Source organism: Sinocyclocheilus anshuiensis, unplaced genomic scaffold (assembly GCF_001515605.1).
Source record: "Sinocyclocheilus anshuiensis isolate Anshui unplaced genomic scaffold, SAMN03320099.WGS_v1.1 scaffold665, whole genome shotgun sequence".
Taxonomy (NCBI): domain Eukaryota; kingdom Metazoa; phylum Chordata; class Actinopteri; order Cypriniformes; family Cyprinidae; genus Sinocyclocheilus; species Sinocyclocheilus anshuiensis.
The window spans coordinates 536,216-556,203 of record NW_015537961.1 but is presented as its reverse complement, the minus strand read 5'-3'; the positions used below and the strand labels follow the sequence as shown (position 1 = coordinate 556,203).

Genomic DNA, 19,988 nt, shown 5'->3' with positions numbered 1-19,988 from the left:
TGTGTGTGTGTTTGTGTGTGTGTGTGTGTGTGTGTGTGTGTGTGTGTGTGTGGGTGGGTGGGCTAGTCTGTCATCTATATTCTTGAATACTTTAATCTCCTAGTGAGCAGATTTCAGATGAACGGTGTGATCTTGCTCTCGTTCTGCTGTCAGTTGTGTTGGAGGATGAAGTCTTTGAGATCTTGTAAAAGGAATCATTGTGTGGTGAAGACAGCAGGTTACCGATTCAACCGTTGTTTTTTCTTCAGCTCTGTCACTCCCACTGCCTTCATTACAGTGACCTTCCTGACCTCCCGACAGATGGAGTGAATTGAGCGCTAACTGTGTTTCTGCTGGGTAGGGTTTGGTGCTGTACGCGTGTCGCTGATCTGTCTCTTTGTGTGTGTGAACGTCTCTTCAGATGAGTTCTGGTTCTCTGACGGCTCGCTGGCCGACCGCTCGAAGTTCAGCGACCCGGGTCTCATGCCTCTGCCGGACACCGCCACGGGCCTGGACTGGTCTCACCTCGTCGACGCCGCCAGAGTCTTTGAAGGTAGGTGGAGAAACGCTGAAATGCAGCATGAGTCTGGTTTCTGAGGCAGAAACTGAAGCGGCATTCATGCTGAACTCCAAAAATATTTTAAGATTTGCAGATTTGAATTGCATATAAAATTCTCATACATTTGGATTACATAGTTTTAACATAAATAAACTAATAAACTTAATGTGATGCATATTCGTCAGTCATGCATAAATGAAACAAATCGGATTTCTGTAATAATACTAATAAACTGAGTGTGTTTTAAATACACAATAACCAGGTTTATATATGTCATAAATAAATCCAGTTTGTTTCAATCTCATTCATTTTAACTAAATTAATATTGCTTATTCCACAACCATAGCCATATTTTAACTTTATTCATACTTTTTAACTTAATAAATGTAATTGTTTTCGCATTGAACAGATTTATGCTGATTCTAAGCAATTTGAATAAATGCATTTCAAATATGATTTAAATAAAATCAAATAGATGCAAATAGTTAATAATGACACTTGGTTGGATATTTTGAGGTCTAATGAAATATTATTATTATTATTTATTGTTATTATGATTAATAATAATAATTATTAGTAGTATGTGATTATTATGAATTATAATAATTATATGTAATGTGTTTATGTTGTTATATGTTATATAAAATATAGTTATATTTTTAGATATTTATATTGTGTATACATATTAATTTGTATTAATTAGTTATTAACAATTAACATATTTGTTTATTCTAAGCATATATATGCAAATAATTAATAACATTTTGTTTGATATTTTGTGGTCTAGTGGAGTAATATTGTTTATTATTATTATTAATAATAATAATAATTATATGTAATATTTATATTTTTGTATTTATATAAATATATAGATTTTTTGAAATATATTGATCTATTATATTAATTGTCAATAATACTCAGTGTTTTAAATGCACAATAACCAGGTTTATATATTTATCATCATATTTGTTTCAGTCTCATGCATTTTAACTAATTCAACATTGCACATTCCACAGCTAGCCATATTTGAACCATGTTCATACTTCTTAGTAAATGTAATTGTTTTCACAACGAACAGATTTGAGTAAATGCATTTTGAAAATACCAGCCTGGTTATTGTGCATTTAAAACCCATTCAGTTTATTATAATCAGCATCATAACAGAAATCTTGCATTTTTCTTACCCGTTTCATTTATGTATGACGTTTAATAGTTATTCATGTTACAACTGTGTAATCCAAATTGATGGAAATTTTATATGCAATTTAGATACATAAATCTCAAATTCAGGCCTAAATATCTGAGTGCAGACACCTTGAATCAGCCGAGCGCTGCCACCTGCAATTAAACACTCAGCCGGCATGCTGGGTAATTATCATTTGCATGTGAACACACACGGCTCTGGTGCTGTCTGTCCCGCACTCATCCTCCTGTGTGCTCCTGTCGTTCTCTAAATGGATTAGTAAGGAGGCCATCGTCATTTTGTTAATGGCTCCTGTCTTCATCCAAGGCATTTAAGCTGTTTTTCAGTGCTGTGGTGGAGGACACGGCCTCAAGCTGATGTTTGTGAGGAGCATTAGTGGTTGTTTTTTCATTTTAAGGTATTCATTGGTCTAGATTCTTCTCAAGGAGAATCGATGTTATGAATTAAACCTGAGATTCATGCATAAATGGATTGTTTTGCCTGCATGTAAACCTAAATACTGTTATCTTCTCATTGCATCAACTGAAGAACATTGCACACCTTTCCTTTTTGGGTGATGAAATCATGAAATTGAGTCTAGGTTGTATTTTACAATAAAATCAAAAGAGAAATTAAATAATGTTTTGCAAAATGAAGCCTATTTTTAGGAGTATTAAGATGTTTTTGCGTTGTGTTTTGCATTATTCTCATGCGAGTTAAGCACAAATCTTCATTACTTTAATGCATCTGGATGCTTTAAAGTATGTTTGTAAATTTCATTATTTTTAATGGTGATTCTAATTAGATTCTTAGTAAAAGTAACTCTTTAAAACACAAAAATATTTGTGAAATTTACTAGCAGTTTCTGAATGAAAATTGATTCACCACCATCTTTTTTAATATATATATTGTTAACTTACTCCACCAATCAAATCTGAATAAATATGTGTGTGTGTGTATATATATATATATATATATACACAGGGGTGCACATAAGGTTTTCAGTCTGGTTCTCATGAAAGCACCTGGAGATTTGGTTTGCTGCTCACACTGCACATATGGTGTGACCTATTAAATATAACTATTAAAAAAATAGTAGAATTATTGCACTTTATTTATTTAGTTTTTTTTATATATATCAAATGATAAACAAAATAATAAAGTGTGATAATACTTTTTTTTTCCATTTTAGGCTGAAATCTGAGAGACTTATTCCACCAATCAAATCTATATAATTAATGAAAAGATTAAATTTATTGATTCATTACACGCTAGAGAAAATGTATCATGTGCTACCTTTGGTTGATGCTACCTTGAATAATTATATATTAACATAAAATGTTAAACAAATATTTAATAATAATAACATCTCAGCTATATTTTAATAGTTGTAATTTAGTTTGGAATCTGTTGCATGCAGAGCATTGATTAAGCATTGATTAATCTTTCCGCTGAAAGAGAGAAATACAGAGCTTTGATTGTCGTGTTTTTAATGAAAACTACCAGCGTGATGAGAAACACACATGTAGGAATCTATCTATCAGCTATCATCTATCTATCTATATTTTTGCATTGTGCTAATGAGAATTTGGAGGGGAAATGTGCTAATAATAGTAACAATAATAAAAATGAAAAAAAGAATGTTTTCTTGCTAAATTAAAGGCAAATTAACCTTTATTTTAGTTTTTGTATGTAATCAGAATATGGTGGGAAAATGTGCTTATAATAATAATGATGATTGCAAAATAAATGCATTTTTTTTCATTATGGTAATCAGGATCTGGAGGGGAAATGTGTTTATAATAATTAAAAAAAAATTATATTTTCTTGTAAAATTAAATGCAACAACTTTTTGGCATTATGGTTATGAATTTGGAGGGGAAATGTGCTAGTAGTAATAATAATAATGCTAAAGATATTCTGTTTTCTTGCTAAATTAAAGGCAAATTAACTTTTTTTTTTTTTTTTGCATTATGGTAATCAGAATTTTTTTGAGAGAAAATGTGCTAATAATTTATAACAATAATAGTAATGATGATGGTGCAAGAAAAAATTCTTGAAAAATTAAATGCATTTATTTATTTATTTTAAATTTTTTCATTATGGGAATCAGGATTTGGAGGGGAAATGTGCTTATGATAATGCAAAAATTAGATGCAAGTGTGAAACATGTTTATCTTATTTTTTGCATTATGGTTATGAGAATTTAGAGGGGAAATGTCCTTATAATAATAATAATAATAATAATAATGAATGTATTTTGGAGGGGAAATGTGCTCGTTATATAAGTATGACCTATATAAAGTACCAGTGAGCGAATTTAATGGTTTATTGGTTTCTATTTTTTGTATATTATGAATACTGTTGGCTTTTTGACAAATTGTCTTTGTTCCTCTTTTGTAAGTCGCTTTGGATAAAAGCATCTGCTAAATGCATAAATGCTCAATTTTGCGCTGGGTAGCCCCGCCCACATTGGCATCTCATTGGTCCAAAATCCAGTTGCACATAACTATGTATTAAACATAAAATGTTATGATTGGCTGATGGCATGTCAGTATCATCCATTTTCACTTTCAGTGTGGACAAATAAAAAACGATCAAAATCACATTCAACGTTGCTCTTTCACTCTATTACATGTGAACATACTGTACTAAACCAAAAGCGTCTGGACTGAAGTGATTGGTGTTGGTTCAGAGTGACTGCTCCCGTTTTTACAGTCGTCCTCAGCTGACACTCAAACAAATGAGCTGACGAACCATAGAGCTGCTAAAACCAGCGCAAACTGCTTCACATACCATAAATACACTTAAAAGACTGATGCAATATTTGGAAACAAAGTTATAGTTTTAGAGGAGATGCTTGTTTCTGGGTCTCGCTGTGACCCAGAATAACACTGCATAAAAACACTGAGAGATAAATTTAGCTTACAACATATTTGCCCTCCATTTGCATCAGCGAGCACGGATGTAAGTCAACAAGAAGAAAAGTAGTGTTTAAAAAATGTTTTATTGAGTAGCTCCGGCTAAACGCTCAACAGCTTCACAAACTTATATATAAGTGGGTGATTTAAGACGACTTAATGTTTTTTTTTAAGAGTCCCGTGGCTCTTTAATGCTAGTTTCAGGACACAAGGTCTCACTTTTTCATTAATTACAAACTTAAACTGGATGCAAACCCAACATTAGATATGAAAAACTGATCTGAGGCCAGTTTTTTTTCCTTGTGCAGATGTTTTGAACAAATCAAGGGTTTCATCAGATGACATGAGACCTAAAGACAGACACAGACAGCAATGAGAATGAAAATACAATGATACTGTGTTTTATTGTCTCCAAAATTGAATTCCCCTACAAATTCTCGTTACCATAATGGAGAAAAAAAAGCTAATTGCCATTTAATTCCACAAGAATATAGACTATACAAATAGACAAAAAATAGTCTATTTTCTTGCTAAATTAAATGCAGATGCATTTTTAAATTTTTTGCATTATGGTAATGAGAATTTGTAGCAGAAATGTGCTTCTAATAATAATAATAATATTAATGTAAAACTAGTTTATTTTCTTGCAAAATTAAATGCAGATGCATTATTTAATTTATTTTATTTTAATTTTTTCATTATGGTAATGAGAATTTGTAGGGGAAATGTGCTAATAAATAATGCAAAAATTATTTATTTTCTTGTAAAATTAAATGCAGATGCATTATTTATTTATTTGTTTATTTTTGCTTTATGGTAAAAAGAATTTGTAGGGGAAATGTGCTTATTACAAAAATAATAATAATAATAATAATAATAATAATAATAATAATGGAAAAATCTTTTATTTTCTTGCCAAATTAAATGTAAATGCATTTTTTATTTTATTATTTATTTATCTATTTATTAAATATTAGGGCTTCTTGCATTAAGGATAAACAATCTATGAAAACACACACACACACACACACACACATATATATATATATATATATATATATACATATATATGTAATTGTATGCAGTCTTGCTACTCTTGCTTCACTTCTCTAGAATTAAACTAGCAAACATGACAAAAAAATTTTTGTAATATTTCTTTCTTCTTAACAAAACTTTTAAGATTGATGAGAATGACCCAGGTTCAGTGTGATTGACCTGGGACAAATTATTATTAACACATATTATTATTATTATTATCACATTGCTATATATCCAGTAGTCTGCCATCAGATATGATTTGGTTGCAGTCCTGTCACATTCAGCACTGAGTTGTGGTGTTTATGTGTTGTGGTGTCATTGTGATATTGAGAACCCATCGAGAGTCTGTCTGATGTGTTTATGTGTCCAGACCAGCGCGTGGCCTCGTTCTGCACCATGACGGACATGCAGAGAGCCGAAGCGCTGCAGATCTCACGTGAGCTCACCAGACGCGTGGCGGCCGCTGAGGGAGCTGCACTGGAGGCCGGGTGAGTTTAACAGCAAACACACACAATACACTGTGTGTTCATGCTCCGACTAACAGCTCTGTCTCGCTCTTCAGCGATACGTCTCCAGCCACGCTGACGGGTAAAGTCAATCAGCTGGAGGTCATCCTGAGACAGCTGCAGTATGACCTGAAGAAGGTAAACTGTCCCGTCCTGATGGAAAACAATAACGGTTTTTTAGGTCCACCATAGATGATCTGATTTACATTTCTGGACAGGATGATCATTACTGTATTACGTTAATGAGATTTTTTTACTTACTTGCTTATTTATGTATTGTAATGAAAATTTGTTGGGGAAATGTGCTTAATTATTATTAATAATAACAATGCAAAAAAAGGTTTAATTTTCTTGAAAAATTTAATGCAAATGCATTTTGTTTTTGCAGTATGGTAATGAGAATTTGTAGGGGAATTGTGCTTAATAATAAAAATAATAATGCAAAAAATGGTCAAATTAAAGTTCTAATAAAGTGTCATTTTTTTCATAATGGTAAAGAGATGTTTCGAAGAAATGTACTTGTACTAGAAGTAGTAGTAGTAGTAATAATAGTAATGCAAAAACTTATGTTTTCTTATAAAAATTAGATGCAAATGCAAACATTTTTTATTTTTTTATTTTTTTATTTTTTTCATTATGGTCATGAGAATTTGTAGAGGAAATGTGCTTATAGTAATAATAATGCAAAAAAAATCTTGCAAAATTAAATTCAAATGCATTTTTTATATTTTTTTTTGTTTAGTTTTTTTGCATAATTTGGATTTGAATTTGGAGGTGCAATGTGCTTATAATAATAATACTGCAAAAAATATTATTTTTTCTTGCTAAATTAAATGCAGATTCTTTTTTTAACAATAATAATAACAAAAAAAAACTCTATTTTCTTGCAAAGTTAATTGCAAATGCAAATTTTATTTTTGGCATTATGGTAATAATAATTTGTGGAGGGAATGTGCTTATTTTAATAATAATAATAGTAATACAAACAAAATATCTGTTTTCTTTGAAGGGAAAATGTGCTTAATTGTCATAATAATGCCACAAAAAAGTACATTTCTTGCAAAATCTTGCAGTATGACAGTATGACGTGAAAAGGTCAACTAAGGTAAACCCGTCCTGATGGAAAACAGTAGCCGTGTTTTGTAGGTCCACTGTAGATGTTTTTATCCACTGACAAGATCTGGTTTTCTCCACGTCTCTCCATCCATTTTGTGAATGTGAGGAAGTACATCAGCTGCGTTTGTCACTTCACAGGAAGAAGGCTTTTTAGGGGAAGGATAGGCAAATAATGTGGTAATGGGCACCAGCATGCAGAATTGCCACCTTGTTGGCCCGGTTTAATATCCTGCTTCCTGTCATTTTAAATGACTGCAGAGTGACGGCGGCTCAGCAGGAACAACTCCAACTGCCCATGATGCACCTGATGTAATTGCTGATAGTGTTGCAGCGTTCACATCAGGTCAATATACGTAGAGCTGGTGTACAATTACTCTAAATGGTTATAAAGAGGCATATGAATATGAGTTATGAGTCATACAGTATATCATTCAAACTTTTCTTTCTCTGTAATGAGCTCTCAGTGCAAAAAACTCCAGAGAGAGAAATGTATAATGTATGTAAAACACTTTTGTCCCAGAGGTTTTCAAACTTAAGAGAAAGTGTTAAAATGTTAAAACAAAATAAAATATAACAATAATACATTTCAATTTAATAAATAAAAATAGGTCGGTATTACAGAATCTGACATTATTACCACTTTTAAATATGGTTTGAAATAATTGTAAAAATAAATAATGAAATAAAATGTAATAAAAAATGACAGTATTTTTCATTTCTAATTTGACAACATTACCACGTTTACAATATTACAATAAAAAAAAAAAAAGTAAAAATTTTTAAGATAATAAAAAATAAGATTAAATTTAATCAATAAAAAAAGAAAATTTTACCACTTTCTAATTTGATAACATTACTGCTTTCATAATGTTACAGAATTTGACAGTATTACTACTTTTATACAAAAAAATTCAAAATAAATAAAAAATGTGATTAAATTGAATAAATACCAAAATGACAATATTACTACTTAATTTGACAACATTACCAGCTTCACAATATTACAGAATCTAAAAATACCACTACTTTAATAATAATGGAAATAAATACAAAAATTAATAAAACAAAAATTACAACATTATCAATTTCTTATTTAACAGTATAACAGGCTTCACGATATTACAGAATTTGACAGTATTATTATTTTAGAACAATTATTTCAAACATAAAAAAGAGTTGAAATTTAAGAAACCTTATTTTTTTATTGTTTATTTTATGTTTTTTTTAAATTAAGTTTAATCAGTTATTTGATTCTATTGACAGCCATATTTTTGTGTTTCTCTTCAGGTTGATGCACTACAATATACTAGAATCAAAATTTTGCCAAATATTATTTTACACATTTATTTTATTTATTTATTTTTTGCACCATATAAATACGGGTCTTTATACAGTACATGAGAATATGCAACTGCCTTTAAATGTTAGGATGGGGGTTCCTCAGGACCTCTACTTTATTCAAAACTAATTTAAAGGAAAAAATGTCATGATTTCCTCACACTCGGGTACTTGAAGAACCAAGGCTGATATTTTCCATATAAAGACAGCATACAGTGAGCACCATAAAACGGCTAGTTCACTATATTCTGAGGTCATTGGTTTGCTCTGTGCGCAGGAAAAGGAAGACAAGGCGATCCTGCAGGTGGAGGTGCAGCACCTGCGGCAGGACAACATGCGTCTGCAGGAGGAGAGCCAGACGGCTGCCGCACAGCTCAGGAAGTTCACCCAGTGGTTCTTCCACACCATCGACAAGAAGCCTTGATGGAGACCACTGGAGAACTGTGGAGATGTTCACGGCATTGACCTACACTAGCAAAGCCCGATTCCTACTGCAATTCAGTGAGATGTAGAATGTAAGTATATTCTGGACACTTTTGTTGGTGTAGATGAGCAGCGAAGACAAACGGAGGCAGGTTTAGCCTGGAGAATGTACTCAATTAGCAACTAAACGATGTTTGTGGAGGTGGATTATGAATGTAATGCATCAAGACTTGGCGAGACGTTTGATTTTCTGCCTCCGTTATTGAAAGGTGCAATCAAACGTTGAAGTTCAGCGGGTCAACGGTACCTTCATCGCTCGCGTTTCCAATCATTTCTGTCCACATTCATCAAGTTCTGGCAATAAGGTTCATGGATTTCCCAAGCAAACACAATGTGAAGAGTTCCTGAAGCTGTAAATGTTGAAATTGTGCCTCTAAAAAAAGGCGAAATGACGCAGGTGTGTGCATAACGTGGCTTTCCTCTCCTGCCTCGTCTCGAATCCGCAGTCACATGCCAAAACTCTGTGTCCATCTCTGTACAGAACCTCCAATCAAGTGTCTTGTATTTAACACTGTTATTTAAGCTTATTTAACCTAAATGAGTTTATTTTATTAAAATGAGCGGCTTCTGGAGGGACGGCTGTGAGAAGGCCATACTGTGACCGTTTTGCCAGGACTGTGTCTGAAACATTTGTCTTTTTTTCCCTCATTCCAACATTTGGATGCTGCTAGATAACACTTTGTTGGTTTCTATGCTTTTACAAATGTGTTTCTCTATAAATCTATTTCATGTAAGATGGGACATTTGGTGGCTTTTTTTTTTTTTTTTAATAAATGTAGTATGTAAAATCAATCAGATGCGTCTTCTTAATATTTCAGGTTCTAGGAAAAAAAAACACTGATGAGCAAATTATAACATCTATGTTCTAATATGTTATTTACTTATTTTGATTGCCTGATTTTCATTACTTCAGTGTGAGGGGGAAAATCATTCCTGTACGAGAATGTTTTAATTAATTTATTTGTATTTTTATTTATTTACTTTTTACATTATGGTCATGGGGATTTGAAGGGGAAATTAGCTAATAATGATAGTAATAAAAATGCATGTCTTAATTTTTTCTTTATTTTACATTATGGTAATTGAATTTGTAGGGGAAATAATAATAATGCAAAAAGAAATGCAATTTTTTTTTCTTGCAATTAAATGCAATATTATGATAATGAGAATTTGTAGTGGAAATGTACTTCATTTTCATGATAATAATAATAATGTCACAATGCAACTAAATAGTCATTTTGTTTTTAATTAGATGCAAATGTCAAATTTGATTTTCGCATCAAGAAAGGTGCTTCATTTTCATAATAATAATAAATAATAATAATGCAAAAACAAATAGACTTCGTTTTCTTGTGAAATAAGATGGAAATGTTTTTTTTTTTTTTTTTTTTTTGCATTATGGTAATACAAATTTGTTGGGGAAATGTGCTTATAATAATAACTTTCCAAGAAAATTAAATGCAAATGCATTTTATTATTTGCTTTATGGTCATATGAATTTGTAGGATAATTGTGCTTAATTGTCATTTCTTGCGAAATTAGATGCAAATGCAAAATTTGGAATTTTGTGTCAAGTATGACGGATGTTTCGTCCTGAGATTGACTCAGCTGGCAGGTCCACAAACATCTGCCTCTTTCTAAACCTCCTGTGAGATTGACTTTCTGATGACACTGACATTTTCTCCAGTTCAGCATCAGCAGAGAATTATTGTTGCCATGGAAGCAGCATATTCCGCCGAGGACCCTTTTGGGAATACCTGCCTGAGAATAAGTTCATATGTAATGGACACTTATCTGAGCTTCCACAGACGGGCCTGCTGCAGGTGCGTGTGCATGAGGGTATTAAATGGATGTAGTTCATTCTGCAAGCCACTTTAAAACGAATAATTCACCCCTAAATTACAATTCTGGATTTTAATTTCTAGGTGAACTAATGCTTAGAAACTGATGTTGATGCATCTGGTTGTAGCTGTTTGTGTCTCTACTGAAGTAGCTAGAAGATTCTTTGTTTTTATGTGTAAATTGTTAAAGCTTCAAAGAGGCCAACCTCATAAATTACATTATGTTTAAAGAATCTACTTTCCATTTACACACACTGTAAATCCCAGCTGCCAGGAATTTCTTTCCAACATCAGAGACCACCACAAGATTTAAGTGGTACGAGAGGGGGAGACGTGCAATTCAGGGAACAGAGCAACACACACACACACATTCCCAGACGAGCCGCAGGAGGTCGGAATGACACGGATTCATGGAAACGTTCCTGTTCTCCACATGTGTTAGTAAGCTGGAGACTATCACAGTCTTACACACTGAAACGTGATAAAGCCTCATTTACAGGCCACTGGTAATATTTACTCAAAGCAGACAGGAAGTGGAGATGTGACACACTGTGAGATGTAGGAAGTGCTCGTTGAGTCACGGTTGACTGCATTTTGAGCCCATGTGACACACGGCTGGTCCATCAGCTCAGTGTTCCCATGCTCACGCAAAACATGGGAAAGTTGCAGGAAATTTGAAATGACCTGGAAAAATCATGGAAATTAATGCCACTTTTAAAAGTGATTGAAATTATGAAGTTTTCTAGTTGTGCTCAGCACTGTAATATTTAATCTGCTAATTATAGTGCAATCTATTGTTCATGTTATTTTCTGTGTTATTTTAGTATTATTTATATACTAGTATTTATAAATATTTTAAATTAGCTTTTATTTTTATTTTCCATTTTCATTGTAATTTTAATTTAAATTTTAGCAATTTTATGTGCTTTTTATTTGTTTTCAGGGTTTTTAATATTTCTATTTAATTTATATTCGTTTGTTTTTTTAAGTTTTAATATTTTAACTTAAGCATTTATTTGAATTAATTAATTTTCAGTTTGAGTTTTTCATCTAATATTTGCATTTTATTTTATTTCAGCTTTATTTACGGATTTTTAACAGTTTTAGTTAACAATAGCAACTTTTTTTCCATACCGTGAAAGCATTTATTTAGTTAGGCTATTAAGTTCCAAAAAGGAGAAAAAAATCAGTATGTGAACTTTTGTGATTTGCATCCATGTATATTCAAACATGGTAAATATGCCAAGTAGAGACGTAGATTAGTTCTTTCATGCCTCAGTCTTAAACCAATCACAACATGCACAGTTTAAATTTGTAGAATTTATATTATATGACTTACGAGTTTTTTTTAAATATAGCATGCAAACTGTATAAACAACTTGAATGATACTTTAAAGCTTTTGCAGCTCACATGCTTTCAGTTTTTGAACATTATGCTAAACCTCTTTTGTGTTCCACTGAAAAAAGAAAGTCATGCAGGTTTAGGACGACATGAGGGTGAGTAACTGATATTTGGGTGTATTATATCAGAGTGATCCAAATCCACCAAGTTTGGAAGTTTCCCAAAGCAACATAGTTTGTATGGATGTAGTTTGTGTATTTTTGCAACTTTGGAGCCCCTGCAGTGTCGTAATTACAGTGTACAGCTGCACACGTGCATTTGTTGCTGTTGTAAAGCAATCGGCGGAATTTACTCGATCGCCAAACTTACAAACTCCCAGAACAGACGCTTATAATATATAATATAATAACACTACCTCCAGTGGAAAAAGTGCATCTCCTGTTGTCTCTCATTACATCAAAATCCAGCCACATGTTTGTTCAGAGCTGTTTTGGCTTGTAAACGGTGCTTGATCTGTGCAGATTTCTCTCTTGATTCACACCAGACCACTTTTTCACTGGATTATGGACACATATTTTAGCCGGAAGTGATGGCTTGAAGTTAAAAACGTCTTGATTGATTCTTACAAACACACAGCTTTTTGCTTCAGAAACATTAACTGATGGACTGGAGTGCTGTGGATTATTGTGATGTTTTTATCAGCTGTTTGGACTCTCATTCTGACGGCACCCATTCACTGCAGAGCATCCATTGCTGAGACACTGATGCAATGCTACATTTCTCCAAATTTGATGAAGAAACAAACTCATCCTAATCTTGGATGGCCTGAGGGTGAGTATAAATGTTCATTTTTGGGTAAACTATTACTTTAATGACCTCTGTCTGCTTCATTAGGACAAGAGGAAAGCTATAAAATAAGTGGAGAAATGCAGATTGCAAATGCAAATCCAGACTGCTGACGAGATCCAAACCCGTCACTACAGAACAGAGACTGAATTATCCATTTTGCATGTTGCTCTATTTCAGAATGAGGATCATATATTTCCTGATGAGTTTCCTGTCTCTGGAAAGCCTGTGGTAGCGGCAGCTGTTCGGGTGTGGTGCACAACTCCACCGCAAAGGATTGTGGGTAAGAAGCATGCAATGCATGTTGGCATGTGTTCATATAGTCACTGGATCTCCAGACAGCAGCTAGTCATCAATGCAGACTGTGATTCCAACAGCATCTGGTTTTCATGCAGCAGATTCCCTGAACCGCAAGTTTCCGCGTTTATTAAAAGCAGCGCTGATGTTAACGTACAGACCTTAATCAGGTTGAACATGTTTATTTGACATGGATGAGAACGAGGCTGTGAGGGACAGAGCCAGTTCAATGTCTTAAGGGCTAAGATAGCCATGTTTTCATCAAAGGTTTATGGAAAGACATATTTTCATTGTTCACAACCTCCCTTTCATTCATGTCAAATGAAGTACAGCATCTACTCTGATTAAAGGCCAGTGTTTGTATCACAGTGATGCTATTTTAGCAGTCGCTCTCAAAACAGTTAAACAGCTCTCTTTCTAGGCGTTTCTGTGCTGAAATACACTAGCTTTTAAAAGTTAAAGATATTAATACTTTTATTATGCAAAAAACATTAAATTGATCAAAAGTGAGAGTATAGACATTTATAATGTTACAAAAGATTTCTATTTCAAATAAATGCTGTACTTTCTATTATTCAAAGAAATAAATCCTGAAATAAAAAATGTATCACAGTAAATATTTGACTTTTACATAAAACAGAAGGAAGCTTCTAAAAACTTTTCTTTGCCGTACAGCAGTGATTCCCAAACTTTTTTTATCAGTTGAAAACTTTTGAGCTAAAATATTTATTTGAAGTCCCCCTGAGATTTGGATTTTAATATTTCAGTAATTTTTCACGGTTCTCTAATGTCGGTTAATGGTCGCATGACATGCTGGTAAACAAATAAAATATTTTCTTTTAAAGTATTTATTTTAATTAGACTTTTTTTCTGCATGTGTAGCATTCCGATTTAATGAATGATTAGCTTTTCATCAATTCACAAACCTCATGAAACCTGCATTACAGGAAAGCGGTTGGACTGTCAAAAAAAAAATAAAAAATATATATATATATATATTAACAATTGTTTTATTTTGATAGATTTTGATAAAATTATTTATTTTAATATGACATTTTTTGATTTATTAAAATATTACATTAAATTCGATCTTAAATGTAATCTTTCTAGTGAGTTTTATTTTATTTTATTTCATTAAAAGTTAATTATTTAATCATTTTTTCTGATTAAATTATTTTTTGACTTTTTCCTCAATTCACAAACCCCATGAAACCCTTCATTAGAGGAAAGCAGTTGGACTGTCAAAATATAATATTTCACTTTTGTTTAGTAGTTTATTTAGCTTTTTTTTATTATTATTTATTTTAATTTGACTTTTTATTTAATTTTTAAAATAATAAATCAATAATTGAAATATTTCATCTTTTTTAGTAGATTTTTTATTCGTTTTGTTTTCTTTCCAAAATTATATATTTATTTTAATTGGACTTTTTTCTGATTTAATTATTGAAATATTAAATAAATTAATTAAATTCAATATTTTATTTTTTAGTAACTGTTTTAGTTTGTTTTCATTTTAAAATTAGTCATTTATTTTAATTTGACTTTTTCTGATTTAATTATCAGCTTTTCACTTGTTCATGAACCTCATAAAACCCTTAATTACAGAAAAACAATTGGATTGTCAAAAAAAGTAATTTATTTTTATTTTTATTTTATTTTTTACTTTTTCTGATTTAAGTTATTAAATTAATACATTAAATTCAATATTTCATCTTTTTATTGAGTTTTATTTTGTTAGTTTTTATATTAAACTATTTATCTTAATTTGACATTTTTCTTATTTAATTAGTTATTAGTCATCAATTGACAAAGCCCATGAAACCAGGAAAACGGTTGCACTGTCAAACACTCCTGCAGTGTCAATCAGAGCAAGTCTTCGGTCCGCTGAGCATGTGAATCAATAATCCACATTTGCACGCGTGATGCATCGTTTCCTGCCAGTTCTGCATGTGCAGCATTAAAAAGTCTGCTTTAGTGTGCTTCCATGCGGAGTAAAATCACTCTAGACCAAATGCAAATTCTTCTCGTTGTTGCTCACTGTAGCAGCTCAGAAGGTGATAAAACTTGCAAACTCTAATTCATAGAAACTGCATGAAGCCAATCAGAATCTGGCAAAAAGAGTACGTTTTTGTGGGTAATTTGCATCAGAGCTCATATTAGAGGGCGGTTCTTCTCTCTTGGCAGGAGATTGTGGTCATATGCGAGTGTGAGCTGAAGCTAAACCTGAGCGTCTGTGTGTTTTGTCTTCATTATCTGTGCTGATGGCCTCTGCTGCTTCTCTGGAGCTTTTTGGGACAGTTTCAGGCAAATTCTGGCTGCCAAACCGGCTGGGCTTTCACAACACGGCCACAGAAGCAGACATGAGGTGGATCTCTGAGAGTCTCGCTTAATGAAGATGTTTAATCTGCGTCTGGTGTCTGTGCCAGTGCGGCAGATGGGATCTCAAACTGCTGGAGGCTCTTCTGATGGGGGTCATTTTGCTGAGCTGCAGGAGTTTAAACAATGACTGAAGTGGCTGAGTTTAGGCTTTGGCGTCCAGATTTGGTTTATGATCTCCAGAAATCTCCTGAATCACACTGTTTCATGATTGATCTATTGCATGCCATCCAAATGATGATCTATGGAAGTATAATCTGCCATTCTGTTTTCCATTGATGAAACCTCAAATACCCATCTCTGGGATATCCTCAATGATTGCATGCACCATATGGAAAAAATAACAAAAAGATCTCAACTTTTTCTCCAGCACTGAAAATGGTAACGTGAAATTGGAAACATCTAAGCTAACCGACTTTATTCAAGTCAAACATATGATTTAACGTCACTGAATGAACCTAAATGCATGAATTTATACAAACAAAACTTATTTTTATGGATTAAATAGTGCAAATAGCTCTTTAAGGCATCAATTTAAAGTCTATATTTTCAGCAAAAGTCTATTTTTCTTTCTCTTTAGGAATTTTAGGAGAAATATCTGAGAAAAAACAATTTTCACTCAGAAGTTGCTAGTAAATTTCACAATTAATGGCAAAGAAATAGTAAGTAACAATGAATTAAACATGACATTTTGAAGACTGAAATAGTATTTTCTTGTAAAAACATCAATAATCTTTTATTTCCAACTAAGAAAAATAATGTTTTAAAATGCAGTGTCATTTCAGTAGCATTGAGATACTACATAATATAGTTTTTATTCATCTTTTTCATTTTAAAATTTTCTGTTTTCATTTTAAAGTTTTAGTACTATTGTGTTTTTATTAGTTTTACTTTTTGTCAAAATATTTCTTTCTGGTTTGTTTATTATAGTGCATCAAGTTAAATTAAATGAAAATGAGAAATGCAGCCTTGGCTGAAATAAAATAAGTTTCAGTAAATATACTTAAACTTAAATAACTTGTAAGTCCTTGAAGTTCAGAAAACCTCAACATGAACTCAAATTCTTTCAACCTCAATTAATCTGTTTACATTAATTTTATTGCTCTATTTTTTATTTATTTTTTTACATTTTCCCATGAAAGTTTTCTAGAAACATCTGAATTAAAATGTACACTCTAAAAAATGCTGGGTTAAATACAACCCAGTGCTGGGTAAAATAGGGACAAACCCAGCAATTAGGCTGTTTTGACCCAGCGGTTGGGTTAAATGTTTAACCCAACCTTCTGGGTAGTAACCCAACCGCTGGGTCAAAACAACCCAATTGCTGGGTTTGTCCCTATTTTACCCAGCACTGGGTTGTATTTAACCCAGCATTTTTTAGAGTGTATATGAATGTAGAGAACTGCATTTAGTTTCTTAACACATGAAAGAGCAACATCAGAGCAGTACAAATGTCCTGTAAGTTCAGAACATCTCAATATGAACTCATATTCTCAAAAACACATGATTTGAGATGCTCACATTCATTTTTATTTATTTCCAATTACATTTTTCAAGAAGCATCTGAGATAAAGTTGATAAGTTTAAATGAGAACTCCATTAAGTTTTCTGAGATACAAATAGTAAAATACAAAATAAAACAAAAATCATTAAAGATGTGGGAATATGCATGGCTCTATGCAGGACAATCTGCCATCTTTCTTGCAGAAGAGCTTCTGAGGCCCTTCATGCTGCTGTCTTCTGGAGGAAGCATCATGTGAAGTGTGTGGGTTTCGTGATTTGTGATTGCGTCTGGAGTGCCAGACTCCCTCTGAACTGATGCTTTCTGAACGGCCTCTCGGTAGTGCTTCAGTTACAGGTCGAGTCCAGATGGCAGCCTGCTGCTCCTGCCTCCTCACCACCCATCTGTCCAGAGACTCCCGACGCCCGCAGGACCTCCCGCAGCTGTGAAGACGTCCTGAAGTGAGTGTCATTCTGTGGTGCTCGTGTAGAAGATAAGGGTCGAGTCTGGCCTGCAGTGCACCCCAGTGAGTTCCTCACACACCGTGATATGATTTCAATGACCAGAAGAACGTTTAGGTGTTAATGAATTTTAATTTACCCGCAATAACTGTTTAACTGTACACACTGCAAAAAGCAATACTCTTCCTGTGTATTTTTGCCTGGTTTTCCAGTACAGATATCTAAACCTTCTCAAATCAAGATTTACTTAAAGCAAAGTTTTGTAATAAAATGAAGCTTAAGCTTCATATAAGAAAAAACAATACCTGCCAGTGGAGTCAGAATATAAACTTAATTCAAAGGAAAAACGTTTATTATTCAACTCTACAATTATATTTTCTTGTTTTTAAGCTTAAATTCACTTAATTGATACATTTCTCAGAAAACAATACTTTTTTTTTATTTCATGTCATTTTGCATCTTAAGTAAATGTATCTTGATTCAGGAATGGTTAGATATTTATACTAAAAAGCTTTTACCTGAGATGCAAAGTGACACGAGGTAGTAAGTTTTGTTTTCTGAGAAATGTACCAAAATTAAGTGAGTTTAGGCTTAAAACAAGAAAAAAAAATCATTTGTCGTTCTGACCACAGCAGCAGATTTTTTTTCTCATTTTAAGTATAAATTGTTAAATTGATCAGAAAACTAATCTGATGCCTTTTTACATATCCAGTAAGTCTCTTTTAAGAATGTTTAGATATTTGTACATTTATTTGAGATGCAAAGTGAAATATGATCAATAAAAAAAAAGTAATTCAAAGGTTAAACAGGTTTTTCCTGATCCCATTTTTGTCATTTTATATATAAACTCAATTTTTGTTAAATTATTCAGAAAACACGACTTCTCATCTTACATCTTTTTGCATTCTAAGTAAATCTTGATTTAAGAATGTTTAGATATTTTTGCAGGAAAGCATTAGATATTTGTACGAGTTTATGAGAAAACGAGTTTATCATTGGCAGATTTTTTTTTTTTACTGTACACTGTACACATAAACTCAATTAATATTGATTGATAAATCAGAAAACAAGACTTAAGATCTGTTTGGATATTTGTAAATACTGAGGAAGAGCATCCCTTTTTTTGCAGTGCGTTTTCTGTTAATTGTTTGTCAGTTCATAAGCAGCATGTGTCTGTTTAAGCTGTGCATGTTCTGATTTCCCAAACAGATTGAGAGAATAAGTGCACAGAGATTTGCTTATTAACATCAATATGAATTTCATTATCATCTGAGGTGACCTTTTTGAGCTCAAAAACATTACTTTTGCATCTAATTATAATGTAGTTTACTCAGCTGAGTTATGTTTCTGCTACGCAAAGTATATGAGTTAGGTTTACATGATAAATTGTGTTCGTTGCATGTTGAAAATGTAAAGTCTAGTTGGTCAAACATAAACTGACCTCACAACTAGTCTAATGCAAATAGTTGTTTCGAACCAGGACAGTGTTTTTTTCACAGTGAAGTCATAGTTTGGATAGTTGATATTTTCTCTACATGATTTTTTTTTCTTAAGCTTCATCAAATTCATAACAGATTTTATTCCAAGTGCCTTTCTTATGCTGACAGTCTTGTTGATTTGGCTGGATTTGTAGTCGTGTGTTAACAGGGTTAAACACTCTCAGCACGTCTCTGGTTTCATTAGGAATCGTCATTGAGCACATGCGTTTTCTCAATGCAAAATCATAAAAGCATCACATATCCATTACAGTCAGATGTGATGAAGATCCGGTGGACGGATCTGATATCACTGTGTGTTCACTGTACCATCAGGTGAGAAATAACCACACACATGCTCTGCATTACAGACTAAAGAAATGAAGAACGTTTATCAGGATTACGTTTTCATTCAGAAGTTCAGGTTTTACTGTATATATATATATATATATAAAGTGAAGTTTTTTCTTTCCGTGTCAGACTGTTTTCATTTGCACAGATGCGCTCAGAGAACAAAATTATTGCTCAGCAGAATTTCTCATTTGTGACCCTGCAGCACAAAAGCAGTCTGAAGTCGCTGGGGTATATTTGTAGCAATAGCCAACAATACATTGTATGGGTCAAAATTATAGATTTTTCTTTTATGCAAAAATCATTCGGATATTAAGTAGTAGTTACGGATGTTCCATGAAGATATTTTGTAAATGTCCTACCGTAAATATA

At 32.6% G+C, this 19,988-nt stretch overlaps 1 protein-coding gene across 1 annotated transcript in view; it reads left to right on the top strand.

Annotated features, from left to right (window-relative positions):
- The window catches only part of LOC107667119 (signal-induced proliferation-associated 1-like protein 2), a 156,300-nt gene extending 146,431 nt beyond the window's left edge, over positions 1-9,869 (top strand). Inside the window, exons 20-23 of the mRNA XM_016458708.1 lie at positions 401-532; positions 6,051-6,168; positions 6,243-6,324; positions 8,918-9,869. Coding sequence (XP_016314194.1) covers positions 401-532; positions 6,051-6,168; positions 6,243-6,324; positions 8,918-9,064 — 479 coding nt within the window. The 3' untranslated portion in view covers positions 9,065-9,869. The remainder of the gene's footprint in view (positions 1-400; positions 533-6,050; positions 6,169-6,242; positions 6,325-8,917) is intronic.
- The last annotated feature ends 10,119 nt before the right edge of the window (positions 9,870-19,988 follow it).